Source organism: Oncorhynchus clarkii, chromosome 17 (assembly GCF_045791955.1).
Source record: "Oncorhynchus clarkii lewisi isolate Uvic-CL-2024 chromosome 17, UVic_Ocla_1.0, whole genome shotgun sequence".
Taxonomy (NCBI): domain Eukaryota; kingdom Metazoa; phylum Chordata; class Actinopteri; order Salmoniformes; family Salmonidae; genus Oncorhynchus; species Oncorhynchus clarkii.
Window position 1 is genome coordinate 19,771,323 of NC_092163.1, and position 19,500 is coordinate 19,790,822.

The 19,500-nt window shown below is 45.6% G+C and overlaps 1 protein-coding gene across 3 annotated transcripts in view; it reads right to left on the bottom strand.

Moving 5' to 3' along the window:
* The window catches only part of LOC139370469 (E3 ubiquitin-protein ligase SMURF2-like), a 75,467-nt gene that overhangs the window by 27,258 nt on the left and 28,709 nt on the right, over nucleotides 1-19,500 (bottom strand). For 2 of the 3 annotated variants that reach the window (XM_071109967.1, XM_071109966.1), the window contains exons 2-9: nucleotides 17,325-17,363; nucleotides 14,161-14,269; nucleotides 9,910-10,043; nucleotides 7,000-7,065; nucleotides 6,421-6,505; nucleotides 5,648-5,731; nucleotides 4,436-4,653; nucleotides 364-448 (exon numbers count right to left, since the gene is read on the bottom strand). In XM_071109967.1, coding sequence (XP_070966068.1) covers nucleotides 364-448; nucleotides 4,436-4,653; nucleotides 5,648-5,731; nucleotides 6,421-6,505; nucleotides 7,000-7,065; nucleotides 9,910-10,043; nucleotides 14,161-14,269; nucleotides 17,325-17,363 — 820 coding nt within the window. Of the gene's footprint in view, nucleotides 1-363; nucleotides 449-4,435; nucleotides 4,654-5,647; nucleotides 5,732-6,420; nucleotides 6,506-6,999; nucleotides 7,066-9,909; nucleotides 10,044-14,160; nucleotides 14,309-17,324; nucleotides 17,364-19,500 lie in introns of all 3 variants that reach the window. The other variant, XM_071109965.1, reaches the window with a different exon arrangement.

Genomic DNA, 19,500 nt, shown 5'->3' on the forward strand with positions numbered 1-19,500 from the left:
GTTAAATGCACATTTCAGTTGAAATACATTCAGTTGGACAAGAAGAAAACAGACTGAAATATGGAGGTCTACCTGGTCTACCTGGACTTAAGAGACATTTTATGACCCAGGAGACAGACCAAAAAGACTTCTAGTCAGTGTGAAGGAGAGAGAGCGAGTGACAGCGACAGATGGCTTTATGTATGGCATTATTGTTGTTGTCCCGTTGACAACATTGATTATTATTTTAATTATGTTAATATTGTAAATCTCCAAAGTAAGCTTGGGCAAATGTACATTATTACCTCATGTCAATAAAGAAAATTGAATTGAGAGAGACCGAGAGAGATGGAGGTGAGTGTGTGTGTTCATAGCAGTGTGTACCTGGGCACTCGAGGGTCGTGCCATGTGCTGACGCCCGTCTGGGTGTGGAGGAAGTACACCTGGCCCTGCTGCGTGGTTCTTTGCTCTGTGAGGGGAGGGGCACAAAAAGACAACGCTGTGAGAAAAGCGGAGGCAATCTTAAATGGCACACCCTTTTGTTCTTCAATTGTCTCAACTTAAACGGCACACAAATCCGTATTTATGTTCCAAAAATCTGGACAGGACACCAGCGTGAACCACCCAGTATGAGTGCACTGACGGTGACAGGGCACCAGTGTGTGTATCCCTGAGCGCGCCTCGTGCATGCACATGTAGTCCCTCATTCATTTCCTTCCGACACCACATGTTCCACCCAGCTCACCTCTCACTCCCTCAGTTCCACCCAACTGGTCAAGAGTCACTGACTGAGTCGAAGGAGAAAAACGCCCCCTGGCCTTAAGTGAGTCACCTCTGCCAACCTCTGCCAAGAACATTGGGCATTTTCAGGGGCATGGATCACCGCCATTCTAACTGAATGGCATTCATCACCACCCTTATCATTTCCTTCACAGACTCTCTGGTTCAGTTCTTCTACAGAGCTCTGTGTTGAGCCTGGAGTTTATGCAGTTCAACACAGAGGCCCAAGAGCTCTGCAGGAGATATACACTGAGTGTACAAAACATTCCAGGACATAGACCTACCAGGTGAAATGATAGGCTATGATCCCTTATTGATGTCACTTGTTAAATCCACTTTAAAACAGTGTAGATGAAGGGGAGGAGTCAGGTTAAAGGAGGATTTGTTAAGCCTTCAGACATGGACTGTGTATGTGTATACCATACAGTGGGTGACTGGGCAAGATTAAAAATGTTGGTGCCTTTGAACGAGGTATGGTAGCAGGTGCCAGGCGCACCGGTTTGTGTCAAGAACTACAACGCAGCTCAGAGTCTTTCACACTCAACAGTTTCCTGTGTGTATCAAGAATGGTCCACCACCCAAAGGACATCCAGCCAACTTGACACAACTGTTGGAAGCATTGGAGTCACCATGGGCCAGCATCCCTGTGGAAAGCTTTCGACACCTTGTAGAGTCCCTGCCCCGACGAATGTTTGGTATACACCGTACATACTCATCATTTATGAACTGGCTAAGTTGTGTCGTATATTAAAATAGGAAGTAGAAATAGAGGATGGGAAACTTCCACAGAACAGGGAGATTGTGGTAACTGGTGGGCTGGCGTTGTAAATCAGTGTTTTGCTACAGCATATTAAATAATGGTGCAATACACTCGACTGTTGACATCCGACATGTCAATGTTTTTAGTTGTATCTGTCCCTATCAAATGAATCTGGTCCTCAGGCTAACCGCTATCATATATATACAGACAGAAAGAACTGGCTGGCGGACGTGATTACAAGCAAATAAGGCATTAAATACATCATTTAATTGTGTGTTGGTCTCTGGCTGGGAAAGTCAAACTGGTCCAACACTGTGTGCATGGGGTGCTCAAAATAGCTGCAATCCATAGCAACAGCCTAGCAACCACCAGCCTGTAGTACTTAAATCATATTGCATAATGTATGTAATACGTTCCATCTGCATGTATAATGTATACAAGACTGAGGCTGTACAGAGGGAACAATAATATCTGACGCTTGACAAGGGCAGACGTGGGGTTGACCAAAAACACCCAAATGAAAACCAGTTCCCCTCGAATGCACCCTTTCCTGTTCTCCACATGGGGGAAATGTTCTTTCTCTCCCTTCCCTTCAATCGCTCTCCTCCTCTTTGGCTCGCTCCCCCTCTCCATCTCTCCTTAGTGGGAATATCACTCCGCACTGCGAGAACACTTTGGAGCGCTGGGAAGTGTTCGCAAACACGGGGAAGCGAGGAGAAGAGGGGTGAGGAGAGAAGAGGGGCCTTGAAAACACAGCCTGCGCTGATTGCAGCTGTCATGATGTGGTGCTGTGGGAAGAGGGAAGCTGAGAGAGGGAGGAAAGGAAGGAGAGAGCGGGAGGGAGCTGAGAAACATAGGGAGGGACAGAGGGATCTAGAGAGACAGGGAGGGGGAGAGAGGGAAGGAGGGATGACGGCTGTGGTTGCAGCAGCAGGGAGATTGTTGTACTACCCTCTCAAAGGCTGACAACAAAGCCATGTTTGCCCTGGTATTACGCTGCTACAGTAGAAGTTGGAGGTTTACATACACCTTAGCCAAATACAGATAAATTCAGTTTTTCACAATTCCTGACATTTAATCCTAGTAAAAATTCCCCGTCTTAGGTCAGTTAGGATCACCACTTTATTTTAAGAATGTGAAATATCAGAATAATAGAGAGAACGATTTATTTAAGCTATTTAAGCATTCCCAGTGGGTCAGAAGTTTACATACACACTCAATTTGTATTTGCTAGCGTTACCTTTAAATGGTTTAACTTGGGTCAAACGTTTCGGGTAGCGTTCCACAAGCTTCCCACAATAAGTTGGGTGAATTTTGGCCCATTCCTCCTGACAGAGCTGGTGTAACAGTCAGGTTTGTAGGCCTCCTTGCTCGCACACGCTTTTTCAGTTCTGCCCACAAATGTTCTATAGGATTGAGTTCAGGGCTTTGTGATGGTCACTCCAATACCTTGATTTTGTTGTCCTTAAGCCATGTTGCCACAACTTTGGAAGTATGCTTGGGGTCATTGTCCATTTGGAACACCCATTTGCAACCAAGCTTTAACTTCCTGACTGATGTCTTGAGATGTTTCTTCAATATATCCACATAATTTTCCTCCTCATGATGCCATCCATCTATTAAGTTCACCAGTCCCTCATACAGCAAAGCACCCCCCCCCCCATAACCACAGTTGGGATGGTGTTCTTCGGCTTGCAAGCTAAAAAACTTTTTCTCCCAAAAAATACGATCTTGTCCCCATGTGCAGCTGCAAACCGTAGTCTGGATTTTTTATGGCGGTTTTGGAGCAGTGGCTTCTTCCTTGCTGAGCGGCCTTTCAGGTTATGTCCATATAGGACTCTAGGAGACAGAACACATCTCCTTCCTGAGCGATATGACGGCTGCGTGGTCCCATGGTGTTTATACTTGCGTACTATTGTTTGTACAGATGAACGTGGTACCTTCAGGCGTTTGGAAATTGCTCCCAAGGATGAACCAGATTTGTGGAGGTCTACCATTTTTTTTTCCCTGAGGTCTTGGCTGATTTCTTTTGATTTTCCCATGATGGCAAGCAAAGACGAACTGAGTTCGAAGGTAGGCCTTGAAATACACCTCTAGTTGACACAAATTATGTCAATTAGCCTATCAGAAGCTTCTAAAGCCATGACATCATTATCTGGAATTTTCCAAGCTGGTTAAAGGCAGTCAACTTAGTGTATGCAAACTTCTGACCCACTGGAATTGTGATACAGTGAATTATAAGTTAAATAATCTGTCTGTAAACAATTATTGGAAAAATGACTTGTGTCATGCACAAAGTAGATGTCCTAACCGACTTGCCAAAACTATAGTTTGTTAACAAGAAATTTGTGGAGTGGTTGAAAAGCGAGTTTTAATGACTCCAACCTAAGTGTATGTAAACTTCCGACTTCAACTGTACGTGGACACTGCAGGGTCCATGAATTCCTTTCACTGATAATTACAGTGTGTGCCTACATGTGTGCGTACGTATGTGTGTGTTCGTGTGACACTGTAGCTCTGAGTCAGGCCAGTTGAGGTGTGTTTATGTAAGCATGTGACTGTGCTTACAGAAGCCTTTGGCACATCATGCTGGCTGAGTGAGCGAGCGTGTCTCTCTCTCCTCGATAATGAGTAACTGTACACATATCCCTTAGGTAGGTCAGGCAGAGGGTGTTGTGTGTCTCTGACTGCACCCCTGTCCTCTGCCCTCTCCATATCCCTTAGGTAGGTCATGCGGGTTTGTGTGTGTGTCTGTAACCACATCACCTGACCACCATATCCCCTAGGCAGGTCAGGCAGTGTGAAAATTAGTGTGTATACATTAGTTATGTGAACGTGTGTGTGTGTGTGTTAGTGTACTTGTTTGTGTGGAGGTCTTTGTATGCCGGTACGTTTTTTTTTGTGAGTTGGTCTCACCGTATCCCTCTGGCAGGTCCGGCGGGGTGTGGAGGTGGGTCCTGCTCATGTAGTTCCTGTGTCTCTGGGAGCGGACGCGTCTCTCCTGGACCCGCGGGTCACTGCCACTGCTGGGCAGCACACCGATGGCTGCCCCGTTGGGTGTCATGACCGGCGTGTTCTCATCCACCACGCAGCTGAGGGGCCGCCCGGAGGGGCTGGAGTACTCAGACGCCGGCCTGGAAAAGGGGGAGGGGGACAAACACAAATAATTAGATAATATCTAAGAAAGTGCGCACATTTGATGGGCTATTGTTTGTTTGTGTGTGTGTGTGTGTGTGTGTGTGTGTGTAACGGCGTCAGACTGTTTGTCTCCCTGCCTGTGTGTGTGTGTGTGTCTCAGTGGCAGTCTAGTCCATGAGAGTGGCAGGAAAGCAACTGATAAGATGACTGGTCAAAGGGAGCGAGAAAAGGAGAGGAGAGAGCCCCCCCTCCACTCCCCCAGACCACTTTGTCTGGCCATCCAGGGCCGCTGACGCCTTGGTTCCCCTTTGACAACCCCGCCCCACGCCTTAACCCCTGCCTCGCCCACCTCCTCTCCCCTAACCCAATCCCACCCCTCCCGCTTAAAGAAAAATAGGAAGGCCAGCTCCAGAGGGGTAATTTATTTGTTTGCTTACTTCCCTATTGGCTCCACTGATACGGGGGCCAACTAAGGAAGGCAACAGTTGTTCCAGGAGAAAGGTGGGCCAAGCCAAACCTGGCTGGCCCTATTTATGGGACTGAGCCTTTCAGGAAATTGATAGGAACTCACTCATTAGGCTGCCCTGTGACTGGTTTGTTTTCCTTTTACAATAGTGCATGGATTGCCTATTTTCTGGGTCAGCCAGGCACAATATACTACCAGACAAGCTTGGGGTTGTTGTGGCATATAAGCAACGGTTTCCCTTAGGACTTAGATGGGAGAGGTTGAGTGTCCTTTTTAAGGGAAACATAAGGAAGATAGACTAATAAACAGGCCAGAGGTGAAGAGGGAGGTTGATGCTGTGTTGTATTATAAAGAATGTCTGGACTATTTATGTAAATTACAGATGATGGATTTGACCTTTGGTACTCAGTGTGTGAAGAAACGGTCTGCTGGATGTTGGCAGCACTCCAGGGTCAGTAGCTTCCATCTGGTGCAAAGGTAGGTAGGTAGGGTGTGTGTGTGTGTGTGTGTGTGTGTTGACGTACCGGGTGGGCCTCTCCCATTGCGTGGTGCGTGTGATGTGGTTAAGGTACTGGATCCGACCAGAGGCGGTTCTCCGCTCCTCCCAGCTGATACAGACGGACAGACACACAGGAAGACAGACACAGTGAGCAACAGACCAAGGAACAAGTATTTCCATATGCATTAGAATTGCTTTTATCCAACCAAGATTCAATATGCCCCTATTCCAACCAGATTCAATATGCCACTATTCCAACCAGATTCAATATGCCCCTATTCCAACCAGATTCAATATGTCCCTATTCCAACCAGATTCAATATGCCCCTATTCCAACCAGATTCAATATGCCCCTATTCCAACCAGATTCAATATGCCCCTATTCCAACCAGATTCAGATCAACTTTCAAGCTAAACCTTATACAATAACAAACAACTATCTCTACGTAAGAAAACAATGTAAATCTAATAGCGGATTTATGCTTGATCCGGCAATCCGGCTTGCAGAGGTGAAATCGAGCCCCTCACAAATTTTGTAACAACTAAGAGGGTAACATCGACATGACTGGTTGATGGTAGGTGGGGGCAGGAAGTCCTGTATAAACACAAACTCACTTCCTTGGCAACAGTTCTGCTCAACAGCTCTGCTACACAAAGTGAAATAAGTATGAATGCCCTGACTTAAAATGCTGTACGGCCAACGCAAACGCCAGATTGGCCATGCAGCGCCTCTCATTGGAAACACGCAAACTGGTACATAATGTAGCTTTAGTCTTAAGAAACATCCGGAGGCCTTACCCATCAGGTAAATCATTATCAAACAGACGGCTGCAGTCCACCACGGGGCCTCCTGTGCCGATACGGTCTCTGGACTGTAGACTCACTGGAGACAGGTGACGACAACAGCAGCAGTTAGAACAATATCATGCAATGCTGTATAACTAAGGCCATGAGAATGAGATTATCCTAACCGTAACCTGACCAAGGGAAACTCTCGACCCTAGTTGAACTGGGGCTCAGTGTTCTTCCTGGTCAGGTCACAGTCTGGAAAAGAACTCCAACACTAAAAGCAGTGTGTGGTGAGGTAAACCCAGAGTACTGAGACACCGGATCCAGAGAGCCCCGTCTGTGTTGTGCAAACAGACTCCGTGGAAACCTAAGAGGTCAAAGGTGGTTTTACTTAGAAACGAGTCGACGAGCTACTCAGACAGTCATGGCTTTCCTTTCAGACAGTCCGATGATAGTGGCGAAACATCCACCAGACCTGTGGTTGTGTCAGACAACCACAGGTTGGGCCAAAGTGTGTTTTTGTGTGTGTGTGTGTGTGTGTGTGTGTGTACTTGTATGCGGTCCATAGCACTGCACAGATCTACTCACCAACTATCTGGCCTCTCACTGTGTCGTTGTCATTGGGACCCAGCTTGTTCAGGTCCAGTCTCTGATCTGTGGGGTTAGAAGAAAAACAATATTAATGAGCAAAAAATAACTTATTATTCCCCAAGGGAATTTCTAAAGCTTAATGGAATTATATCTGTCTGGCCTTAGCATTGAGTAAGGACAAGACAAACTGCTATTACAATACTGCTATGTCATCACCACAAGAGCAACATCATACAAGCCAGCAGCATCCCACTGCAGGCTTGCCTCTGAAGCTAAGTAGGGTTGGTCCTGATCGGTCCCTGGACGGGAGACCAGATGCTGCTGGAAGTGGTGTTGGAGGGACAGTAGGAGGCACTCTTTACCTCTGGTTTAAAAAAAGATCCCAGGGCAGTGATTGGGGACATTGCCCTGTGTAGGGTGCCGTCTTTCAGATGGGACGTTAAACTGGTGTCCTGACTCCCTGTGGTCACTAAAGATCCCATGACACTTATCGTAAGAGTAGGGGTGTTAACCCCGGTGTTCTGGCTAAATTCCCAAGCTGGCCCTCATGCCATCTTGGCCACCTAATCATCCTCAGCTTACTATTGGCTCATGCATCCCCCCTCTTCTCCCTTGTAACTATTCCCCGGGTTGTTGTGGTCAATAAGAATGCATTCTCAGTCAACTTACCTGGTAAAATAATGGTTAAAACACAATCCTCATACAACAAACCACTTTCCCTTCAAAACAAGAGGTGAAGAAAACTTTAATACCTTGGACAACAAGAGAAATATGAACAGATGACGACTAAGATAGTCAGAACACGACATCAAATCTGCCTATGAACAAGACCGTCAGCCAATGGAAGGAGGCCTACACTAATAAAGGGGTCTCCATTTCACAGTGCAGGTTAAGCCCTGATCCCAAATCAGCCATAGCTGCTCTCCCTCTACTCATCCCAAAACATCCTAGACATGTCAGCTCCTATTAACTAACTCTTTGGTCTGGGTCATGGGGAGCAGAAAGTGAGAGCACACCCCAGGCTACGGGAGACAGGTGGTGGTGGTGGGGGGTGGTGGTGGTGGTGGTGGGGGGGGGGGGTCTTCCTGACAGACAGCACTGTACTGTGGATTGGGGATCTGTTCCGGATACGTGTCTAGACTAAACAGGGACGGCCTAGGGGTTACAAGGCTGGAATAGTAAGCAGCTTTCAGAGGAGTAAAAAAAGAGACTAAGTGAAACTGTATCCTGGCCCTGCAAACATCTGAGGTGCATTTAAAAAAAAATAACGCAAAGGGCGGGGGGGGGGGGGGGGGGAGACAAGCTCAGATGAAAGGAAAGAGCAGGAGAATACAAAGGGTACGGGAACCAAAAATACCACACAAAAAAAACACGACACAACATATGTAGGCTTAATTACCAGTGTATCAACAGTATACGTCTCTCTGTATACAAGTCTTGCCACCCAGACAGTGCATAGACGATATAACACTAAAATGACTGACCCATGTATACATTCTATACATACCGTCCGCCATCACAGACGCACCAAAACCAGTTTAAATAAACTATGGTAAAATAAGAGAACAACAAAAAGGAGAGAATCCTGAGGCCTGCCATTTGTAACTAGGACAAAGAGCTCTGAGGTTAGTGTCCAGTGCGTGTGTGTGTGTGTGATGCTACAGTAAGTTGCAGTACAGGAAGTTGTAGCGCTGTACTGGGCCAGACTGTTAGGAAACGGCGCGGCAGCAGAAGAGGCCCCTAGAGACTGTGGTGGCTGGACCACAGACAGACAGGCGGGCGGGGGCGGGTTATGTGAGGACTGGTGCTTTGCGACAGCCTGTCTCCCTTGTTGTCCACATCAGCAGAATCTACCCATACTGACTGGCTTCAGTGCCACACTGTCTGACTGACAATTTCTAGAGGACTCTCACCACTTAGGGAGAAAACCGCTGAGTGGTATAGATAGTTATACAGATATACTATAGATGGAGGGTGAGGAAAGTAGGGCAGTTAGATGTACAATTAGGACTACATCACAGCATAGCAATATACTGTAAGTGGAGACAGCTAGTTTAAAAGCCTAGCTAGCATCTTTAACCGTTAAATGTTATAGCTTGGCTGAAAAGAGAAATGCTCTATACCTACGGTTGTTCACTGCTAATGCTAGCAGTCGGGGTGGGACCCAGTCTGAATGCAGCAGCTAACGGCTAACAAGCCAGGTAAAACAAAGGAATAGACTTTCTAGAAAGTACTCATTAAGAAGCAGTCACTGCAAGAGTAGAAAAGGGAGACAGCACGTCTACTTCACATACAGTTAGTCTGTGTCTGAAGAGACAGCAGGCCGGGTGTGTGTGTGTGTGAGTTTCCCTTCACGCTAGAGGTGGAAACCCCAGGGAGTGTGTTTGAGCTGGCACCGCCAGGTGTGGTCGAGACTCCCAACTCCCAGGAGCCCCCTATCCCGCTCTCAAAGGCATCCGTCTCACCAGGCCAGGCAGCGCCAACAAGCTCTGTGCCCTAGCCAGCCAGACTAGCACCTGATACCCAGGGAGGGAGCGGGCAGAGCGGAGCAGCGACAGTGCCAGACTCCCAGATGGACGTCAATCAATAGAGTTTAATGGCAGGTGTGTGTGTGTGTGTGTGTAATAGGGACTTCTAGGCAGTGGGGCAGGACAGAAACCTGTCTTGTCTTTGATGTGGTCTATAAATCAGATCATGCGTTGCGTACTAGGAGTGGAATAATGATGAATAGAGGGGAGAATGTGTGTCTAGGTTTGAGTCATCGTTGGGAGGTTTTTTTTGTTGTCTCACACTAGACAGACCACCGCACACAGTGTAAAGCACACTCACATACATTTTTGCTCAAATGTGCACGGTCCCAAATTAATTATTGCTGTAATACATGCTTGAACGCACACACACACTTACAGCCAGTGTCTTTGAGGCGGTTGATGGCGTTGGAGAGAAGGCGTACACAGCCCAAGAAGCCGGCCCCCTGCTTCTTGTGAATCTTCTTGTGGTTCCACACACTGATGGTGATGGAGTCAGACTTCCCAATGTACCTGTGGATGATAGAGACAGTCCCTTTAATATGAGTCACTAAATACATAATAGACCAACCGATGTGAGTGAGTGAGTGAGTGAGTGAGTGTGAGAGAGAGAGAGAGAGAGAGAGAGAGAGAGAGTGAGTGAGAGAGAGAGAGTGAGAGAGAGAGAGAGGGAGAATGTGAGCGAGGTAGTCGTTTTAATATGCATCTTTTAATATCTTTAAATGCATCCCTTATAACACTGAGTGGGTCTGTGTCTCATCAGTGTGCTTTTGGAGTGCCGAGTCATTATCTCAGGGTAACAGCGAAGCTAATAAGGAGAGATGTACATCTCATACACACACACACCTGCACATACATACCGAAGAGGATGACCTACTAAAGAAACAAGTGTGTACACAAAGTCACATCACAGAACGTATGGAGGGGTTCTGATGTCTAAATGACTCTGATTACAGTGTGCCAACTGTCCACGATGACGACAATGAAGCTGCTTGTCTGGCTATAAGGTCAGCCTAGTCATCATGAATCAGAGAGAGGAGAACCCCGTCTCCCATCTCTCCTCTGCACCACAGTCTCCCAGACAGACAGCACTTACAGTAACACACACTGACTGGTCTAATTACAGCTTTCCCAACACTGCTGCCAACTCAGCCCTCCTCCATGGGTACGTATATATCATGAAGGGTTTCCTGGAGAAGAGTTTCCCAGAGCGCACATAGAAGATGCACATGGCCCATACTGTTAAAGGGAGTGGGGAGAGGTTGTCTAGTCAGTTTTCAAATTTGCTCACTCACAGCGTCTCCTTTTGTCAATAGACAAGTCAGCTCAAATATCTGATACTAATATCACTGGCAACTGATGTCTGTGGACGATATAAATGCTTCCATTGAGGAGTATGACTTTTTGCATAGTTCCATCTTTAAAGGAGTGATGGACAGAAATGAAATTAAACTTTAATCTAAGCACATTAAATCTAAGCTGGTTTTTCTTTTCATATTAAAAGCCTTGCTTGCATTGTGGGTTGAAATTTCCACCTGCTGTCTGATCTAGATTTGGATAAAGGCTTCAAAACTAAGCCAAGTTACTCCACCTCTACACTGTGGTGGTAATGCATGGGCCAACAACATGATTTGGAGTGTGTGTGTGTTGCAAACCCAGGCTGCGTTTAAGGGGAAATGAGAGAGCAGACCAGACAGTGACCTAGCGTCTGGGGCTTTGAAAATGAGGACAGGTAAACACAATTTCCTCAGTCAAAATGACTTGAGGAAGACACACGTGTACACACACACACACACATTTGTGAAACCATGTGCAGTCTGGCTTTGCAGGTAGAGCCCGTGATTAGAAGAGTGCTTACCACAGCAAATTAAGGAGGAGAAAGAAAAACAGAGAGAGAGAGAAGGAAACCCTCTTGTCCGAGCATACGGCTAAGTATAGCTATATGATAATACCACAGTATGGTAAGTATTACTTACAGAGCCTCAGTCTAGCTAGTCTGAAGAGCTTTTCATTTCAAGTGGGTGTAAGCATGCCAATCAGATCTCGGATCAGTTTACTCTTCCAAATCCCTTACCTCATTAGGGTGGAACACTTAACTGGCCTTCGATCAGTTTCTAAGCTGATAATTAAACAAGTTCGCCAATTCACTGGTTTGTGACTGAACGTGACTGGTGAGCTAGGGTGGCACAATGGGAGACATCTAGTCATGCCACTTGGTGCCCAGTCACGCCAGTCTGCCAGCTCAGATAGGGTTAAAGGTAATGAGGCTAGATATAGACGTCTAGACTAATCGACGGCCTAGACAGACTGGCAGACGACACCATCACACATCCTCCCCTGGCGGCTGGCGAGACCAGCTCTGCCTTCTGGGATGACAGCACGGCAGCCACCTGCTCTGGGTTTCCTGTGCCGAGAGGGACGAGCGATTAGGGAACCGGGGAGGGAGAGAGGGGAGGAGGCTGGTGAGGAGGATAGCGTGGTCGGTGCAGTGAGAGGAGGAGTGTGAATGGGTTTTCACCAATCAAGGCCTCTGAAAAGTACAACCGTCAATCGCATCAATTAACTTCTCTATGGAAATATGAAATACCGCCTTTTACCGTATAAATTGATCAAGGGCTCTAACATACAGTATGAAGCTAAAATGGGTCACATATTCACCCAGATTGGATCCTACAGAGGGCAGCGACAGCGCTTACGGGCCTTGTGCTCTAAAACAACCCCTTTACTATTCATGACGTCTCTAGCTTGCCTAAGGGATATACAGTGCATTAGCATCCCATTGGGAGCTCCATCACCATCATCTCTAATGCTGCCTTCCCTGCTGCAGGCGCTAACGCACCGAATATGAAAACAGAGCGGGGCAGAATGTATGCTCCTCAAGCTGCAAACACAGTCTGAACTAATACATGTTTTGACAGCTCTCTCTTTTCTGGTTTAATGGCCTCTGTCTACAAACGTATAACTAGATAAGTTACGCTGTAATTGCAAAATCAATGACTATTAGTGAAAACTGCAACGACAAAACTCAGCCTGTTTTGCAGTACACAAGCACTAGTCATTGGGTGTGTGTGTCACATTGGGTGTGTGTCACATTGACTAGTGCTTGTGTAGTACACAAGCACTAGTCAATGGGTGTGTGTCACACACACTTGACTGTGCCCCATTTCTTCAATGTGTACAATCATACACTCAACCCCATGCATTTCAAACTAAAAGCATTGGATTGGTGTATTTCGCACACCAGTACCTTCCATGAATGTGCACATAGGGCGGATGAAGGATGTATTCTGCAGTAACTGTAATGACCTGTAGTCCAGAGGGCTACACTACAGTAGCAGACCCACGGAGAGGGGGCTGCTGGGTAGGCTGTGTGCTGAGCAATTAGCTTGGCCTGGTGTGGAGGGAGGTGTGGAGAGCAGTGGCAACCTGCCAGCCAACAGGCTGAGGCTGAAGGCTCCATCTGTGGCTGTGCTCCTTGGCATGTCAGCCATTTCCTGTGACAGAGCCCTGGGGTCAGGGGTCACTGGCAGGGGCGACTCCCCTAGGACCAGTGGAGAGGCAAGTGTTTGAAGACAAGCATGGTGGGGGGGGGCACACACGGAAAAATAGACACAGCGAGAGAGACATCTACATGTGTGCGCAAAGCTAGCAAATATGTCTTCTTGCTGCAGTGCCAAACTTATGTTTTTTTTGTTCTTTTCTTTCTTGGGGACCTAATTGATGATGTAACTACATTCTCTGTATTATTCAATCTGTGCATAGTGGTTTGGTGCCAAGACACCCACATCTCTACATAGTTCCCCAATGCTTTTGTAACACACACACTCCTCTCTCCCCATTTCTAGCTTTCTCTCCTCTTCACCCGCTCCCTCCCGCTACATCCCTCTCCTGTAACGCCAGTAGGTCATTTGGGTCCAGTGGCGATTACTCCCTAGAAGAGCATGTAAAGCTTGCTGCGCAACATTCACAACACATGGCTCATTTCAGTGCAAATATTCAGTCGGACAGTCGCAATGGTTAGACTAGAGTTGCGTCTGAAATGGCACCCTATTCACTATAAAGTGCACTACTTTTGACCAGGACTTTAGTCAAAAGTAGTGCACTACATAGGGAATAGGGTGCCATTTCAGACTATCCTTAGAGTGAGCGTGCAGCAGCCCAGTCAAAAGGCCTCAAATGGTTTATGGTGGGTGTTCCTGCACATTAGCACGGGAAGGGAGGGTAACCTGCTGCATTCCTCGCACGCTTATCATAGCAGCACATGGAGACGCCACAGCTTAGTCAATGGAACCAGAACAGCGTAATAACATTGAAAACCATAGTCAACATGGGAGGTTGCGTTAGCAGTTGTCTGTAGTTCTTTGGCATCCATTATAGGAAGTGGTTTCTTCAGGAGATGACAGTGAGTTCCACCAAATCCAGACCCTAGTCCCTACACACGCCAGACGTTTCTCCTGGGGACGAGGTTATGGGATGAGGTTATACTATTACTTCCTACTAGGCACTTTTGAAGCTCTGAAAGGATAAATTCCACCTTGCTGAGACAAGCTGGAACTAGGAAGACATGGTGAAACAAGGGTTTATAGGTCTAAGGTGGTCCCCCAGTTTAGAGTCTTCCCTGGTGACTTACAGGTCATAATGTTGGTTCCACTTGGGGTCCAGCGTGTTCCTCACGGTGTCCGTGGAGTGGCATTGCCCCGAGCCGTCCACCACCACTTTGGCAAAGGGGTCAGGCAGCCCTGTGGAGGAGGAGCCAAAATGGAGGATTGTATTCACAACTGTGGATGGCATAGAAACAATGGAGTCAATGGAACTATATTCACAGTATGGTTCATTTATCTAGCATGGAAAAAGTGTTGATATTAAATGGAGGATGTGTGCCTGAATACGTTTCTAGGTAACTGTATTCACAAGCTGATGGCATAGAAACAATGACTATGAACAGACCTAAATTCACATAATATTAATTATCTAACATGAAGATATGTTATAGCTGAAATTGGATAGAAAACATGAGCTGGCGCACACCCAGAGAAAATGATTTTTCTGTAAAAGGTGCTGACTAAACGGCAAATAAACTATAAGCTATAAAAAAATAGAGTCGCAAACTCTATATATAAACTCCCAGTAATTTACTGGTTAAATCGGCTTTACCCAATAAATGACTGGGAGTTTATATATAGTGTGTGCAAACTCTCTTTTTATAGCTTATAGCTGAAATTGGAGCCAAAATGCAGGACATGTATGTGCATGTCAAAATGATAGTTTCTATTGAACTGCATTCAAATACAACAGCTGAGTCATAAGACGGCATACAAAACATTCATTGTCAACGGACCTTTATTTACACTGACTCATTCAGATAACATACATAGGAAATACTGTGTGTATATGTAGTTGTAGTTGAGCAAGCAGCTCAGAAGCATGTCTTTCCACGCCAGTCTATTAGACTCTTTAGAAATATGATAAGGGACGGTACACACACACCGCTACCGACCTACGCCAGATCAACGTGTCCCGCCCATGTCATGTATAGTAGAAAAACCTGGAATGGATTGCTAGACGAGAGTAATGATGTGTATTTCAGTTGAGCTTATTCAGCAGTATTTGTAAACAAGACGTTGTTGCCAACTATTCACATCGGTGAGTTGCAATGTTGCAATCACTAGGCAGCCAACTGCATATAGGAAACAGAGTTCTCAATGGATCCACGTATATCACACGTGACACGACCTCACGATAGTTCAAATGACAATAAACATAACATTTATTAACATCATCCAGGAGAGCTGTATAGAGTGCGATATCATTTGGGCTTTGGAAACAAGTGCTTTCATAAATGCATGGCGCGGGCCTCGTTTCACATTAGCATTGTAATAAGCTTTCTCGCAATGAACCAGCCTTAAGACATTTAGTTCATTTACATATCGAATTTGATTGTTCAACATCAGTTTGACGATTTCTCATTTTGAGGCCACCTAGCGTGTCCTCTTTCCACTGCTGTGGTGCTGAATTACAGTGGGAATGGGGAGTGGTGCGGGCCGGCCCAGTCATGACTAGAAGAGATCCAGCTTTTGTCAAATTAACGTCAAAAGTTGAATTGTTTTGTATTTTAGCTAACCCGAACTCTTTCCCTAACATTAACCTAATTTTCCTAACTTGCTACCAAAAGTCAAATCTGAAGTTAATTTGACAAAAGCTGCCATGACCGGCCAGCCCTGGTTATCGTACACAGCCATGTTTAGTTAGTTATTAGGCTTACTTAAAAATGTTCATGCCTAGGCTAAATTAAATTAGAAAGGATAGATTGTATTTGAAAACAGTTGTGTTTTGCTATTTATTAATGAAAATGTTCATACAAATAGCCTATAGGTCAGGTCGTTCGTAAATTATATTATACAAATATGATATTTTAAGTTGTGTTTTACTGTGTAGGAGACTTGTTTTTCCTACGCTAAATGTTTTAATATTTAAAAAATAATATTCATTGATGATTTATAGCAGGGATGAATACGCAACGGGTAAATGTTTCGCTTTTCAATAAAACCTGTCACGTTGGTACAAGAACAATGTTCTACTTTATTTACAGGCTCTTTTATATTCTGTTAAGATTAATTACAATAATCTAAAATGTGATTTTGAGCCCCGTGGGTGGATGCCCTAATGAGTTACGTATATGGATGTCCGGGAAATTAAAATCTTGCCGGTCACGTTGTTTGGCACCAAATTTTCCTAACGGAAACTTGGTATGCGCACGCACGCACGCACACACACACACACACACACACACACACTGTGCTCCATAGAAATGACATACTGTGTGTGACTATAGTTAGGAGTACGTGTTGCTCCAGGCAATGATACCTCCCACAGGTCAAACTTGTTGAGTCACATTCAACCCTATGCCATACTGGCAGAGGAAGCAGGGACTTCCCTCTGCAGGTGTGTGTGTGTGTGTGTGTGTGTGGGAGAATGCGTCATTTACAGGAAACTGTGCCTTAAAGCCCACAGTAATCCAATACATTCAAAGGAGATGTGCAACTGTAAAGCCTAAAGAATGTTCCAATTCACTCGCTTTACCAAAATCCTACACTATGATAATTAGCCTACAAAGAGGACGTGCCTGTGCTTTGTGTTCCATCAGAGGTATTTATTTGTGTTGGGTATCTCCGTCTCGCCATTATATAAAACTACACCAGAGCCTCTGGTAGCCTAGTGGTTAGAGCGTTGGACTAGTAACCGGAAGGTTGCAAGTTCAAACCCCCAAGCTGACAAGGTACAAATCTGTCGTTCTGCCTCTGAACAGGCAGTTAACCCACTAGGCCGTCATTGAAAATAAGAATTTGTTCTTAACTGACTTGCCTAGTTAATAAAGGTAAAATAAAAAATAAATAAAAATAAAGCCAATGTGAAGATAGTAAGATACAGAAACCCCACAGTTAACGACCGGGTAGCCTTTCACAGTCAGTCTAATGACCGAGTAACATTAAAATACTATTAAAACTACATTAATGGTTGCTCATCTGTGTCGGTCATAACAGCAAGCGTCAGGCATTACTAGCTCATCACCGACGCTCTTCTTCTTCATTGGATATCATCGGGGACTAGCGTCGATGTGCATCATGAGTTCTATCTTTAATCTGTATTCATCAGCCAATACTTCAGGCAGACTGAGCTCCTACGGGACTCCATCTACTGAAAGCTTCAAAGCCAGCCAGCTAGCTGACAATCCCATCCCAATGCACGTTGGAGGACAGAAATAGCACTGATACAAAAAAATGGGTTACTACTCACGGAAGAAGTCTTTCTTTGACAAGTTCTTCGCACACAGCACTGGAAGAGAAGAGAAGAAGAAACATTAGATGAGCAAAAAATGATCCGTGTGGTACAATGGAAGAGCAATAATCTGGAGCTCTAAATACAACGCAAAGCAGCCGTTGGGGAAAAAGCAAAAACCTGTGAGCTTACATATGAAATAAAACCAAAAGCACAACAGGGTCAAATAGGGGCACTGTTAGACCTCTATATGACAAGGCAAAGTCCAGTTCAGGCCTACACAAATAGTCTAAGCTACACTCCATTTCAATCCTTCACTCCAGGTATTTGGAGTCTGACAGATATTATGAAATGAGAACCAACTTTAGCTTGGAATCTGACCCCTGCCAGTACCTTGGATTCCTGCTCTGAATCCCAGACCCCTTTTGCGAGAACCTCACTTTTGGGTGGTGCTCCCTCGGAATGTTCAACAGCTCAATTATTGGAGGATTTCTGGCTTGGCTCTACTTCGTCTTCATGGTTGCCGTGGGTAACCGCTGTTGTCTGTCAGCCTGTCCGCCCATTACGAGCTAGCAGAGAGAGCAGTTAAAGAGGCTTCCCTTGTAAAATATTGAGCAGACAAGCATTCTTTCCAATATGGAGCGAATCCCTGAGGTAAGCATCACAGCCAAGAGCCAAGACACAATGGCTTCCAGAAGAGAAGCTAAGATGAGTTGCAGGAGCACTATGCCTAGCTCTCTCGCTGACGTATACAGTTCTCTTCACCATCTCTCCATCTCTGTAAATCTCTCTCTCCTGGTGTAATAGGGTCCAGGTGAGCCAAAGTGGGCCAAAGTCATGGAATGTCTTCCTAGTACTGCCAAGTTCTTATTGGGAGCAATAGAAACTCCGTAGGTTTGAGCATTATACCGTATATACCATATACTGGGGTATTTGGAAAAAGCCACCGGATGTTTTTCCAATACCGTCAAAACTATTTTTTATTTTATTTTTTTTAAATAAATTGGAATATTTGTAGCTACTTAAGTAAATACCTGCAGTCAACTTGTGCAATATGTTAAGAGAAAAATAATATTAAGCTTACGGTAGTCCCCAATCACATGGTGTTTGTTTACAAGCACACAATGACAAGAGACCGGAGCCTTCTGTGTCACTCACTGTTCCGCAACATGCGCCAGGTGATCTAATTACAGTATGGAATTCACAACTAAATGTTTGCCAGCTTATCTTATAACTATTAAGTTAACGGTCTAAAATGTGCTAAATACTCTGCAGTTGTGCATTTGGTTTGCTAATTTAGTAGCAAGTTAGCCAAGTTGTTAACTTCTTCCAAAATCAAGCATTCACTTGCTAACAGCAGAGAATCCCCTCCTGGATCAAGAGTCTTGCTGGATAATATTTAGTTACTTGTATAGTTTAGGTCAGAAACTGTAAAAATGTTTGCAATGCGCTCATTAGCATTTAGTTAGCATTCTCTATGGGATTTTACATTTACTTGTTAGCTTTGCTAACCTCTGGATTACAGAGTATCAGTGGGGTTTGAAAACAGCACCCCTTGTGTTCAGTGCCAATATTACAGAATATCCCGGTATGGCACAAAGTCGGTATGAAGGTATGACAATCTGGATACGGCCCAAGCCTAAAACTACATGACACACACACAGGCTACTCTTAGTTCTACCCCCCCCCCATCCCCTCCCAGCAGCCATATAGCAGGCTACTACCCAGCCAGGCCCCTACAGATTAGCCAGAGGAGTGGAAAGCCATTCCAAGGAGATGTTTCTGAACCCTGGAGGTACCCAGTTGGCCGGTCTCATCAAGACCACGGGTGCTGATTGGGGGATATTAGGGGTGGAACAGTGGAGCAATGGAGGGGGGGGGGGGGGGGGGGGATTGTTGAGGTAAGGGTGTAGCAGCCCCAGTGTAGTCTAGGAGTCTGACCTCCATGATTTCTTAGCTCACCACGAGCCTGGAGGAGTCTGGGCCAGAGTATGACCCAGACAGATAGATGGATGACCCTGGAGAATGTGAGGACACAAAATGGAGGAGGCGAGGAGGGGTTTCCATCCATCATGTCACTGCTGTGTCTCAGTGTCTAGGCTACTTTCCTATGCCCACAAAGTGACAGGTGAAATGTAACAGTCGAGATGAGAGATAGTACTTTATTAATCCCCAAGGGGAAATGATCGTCATG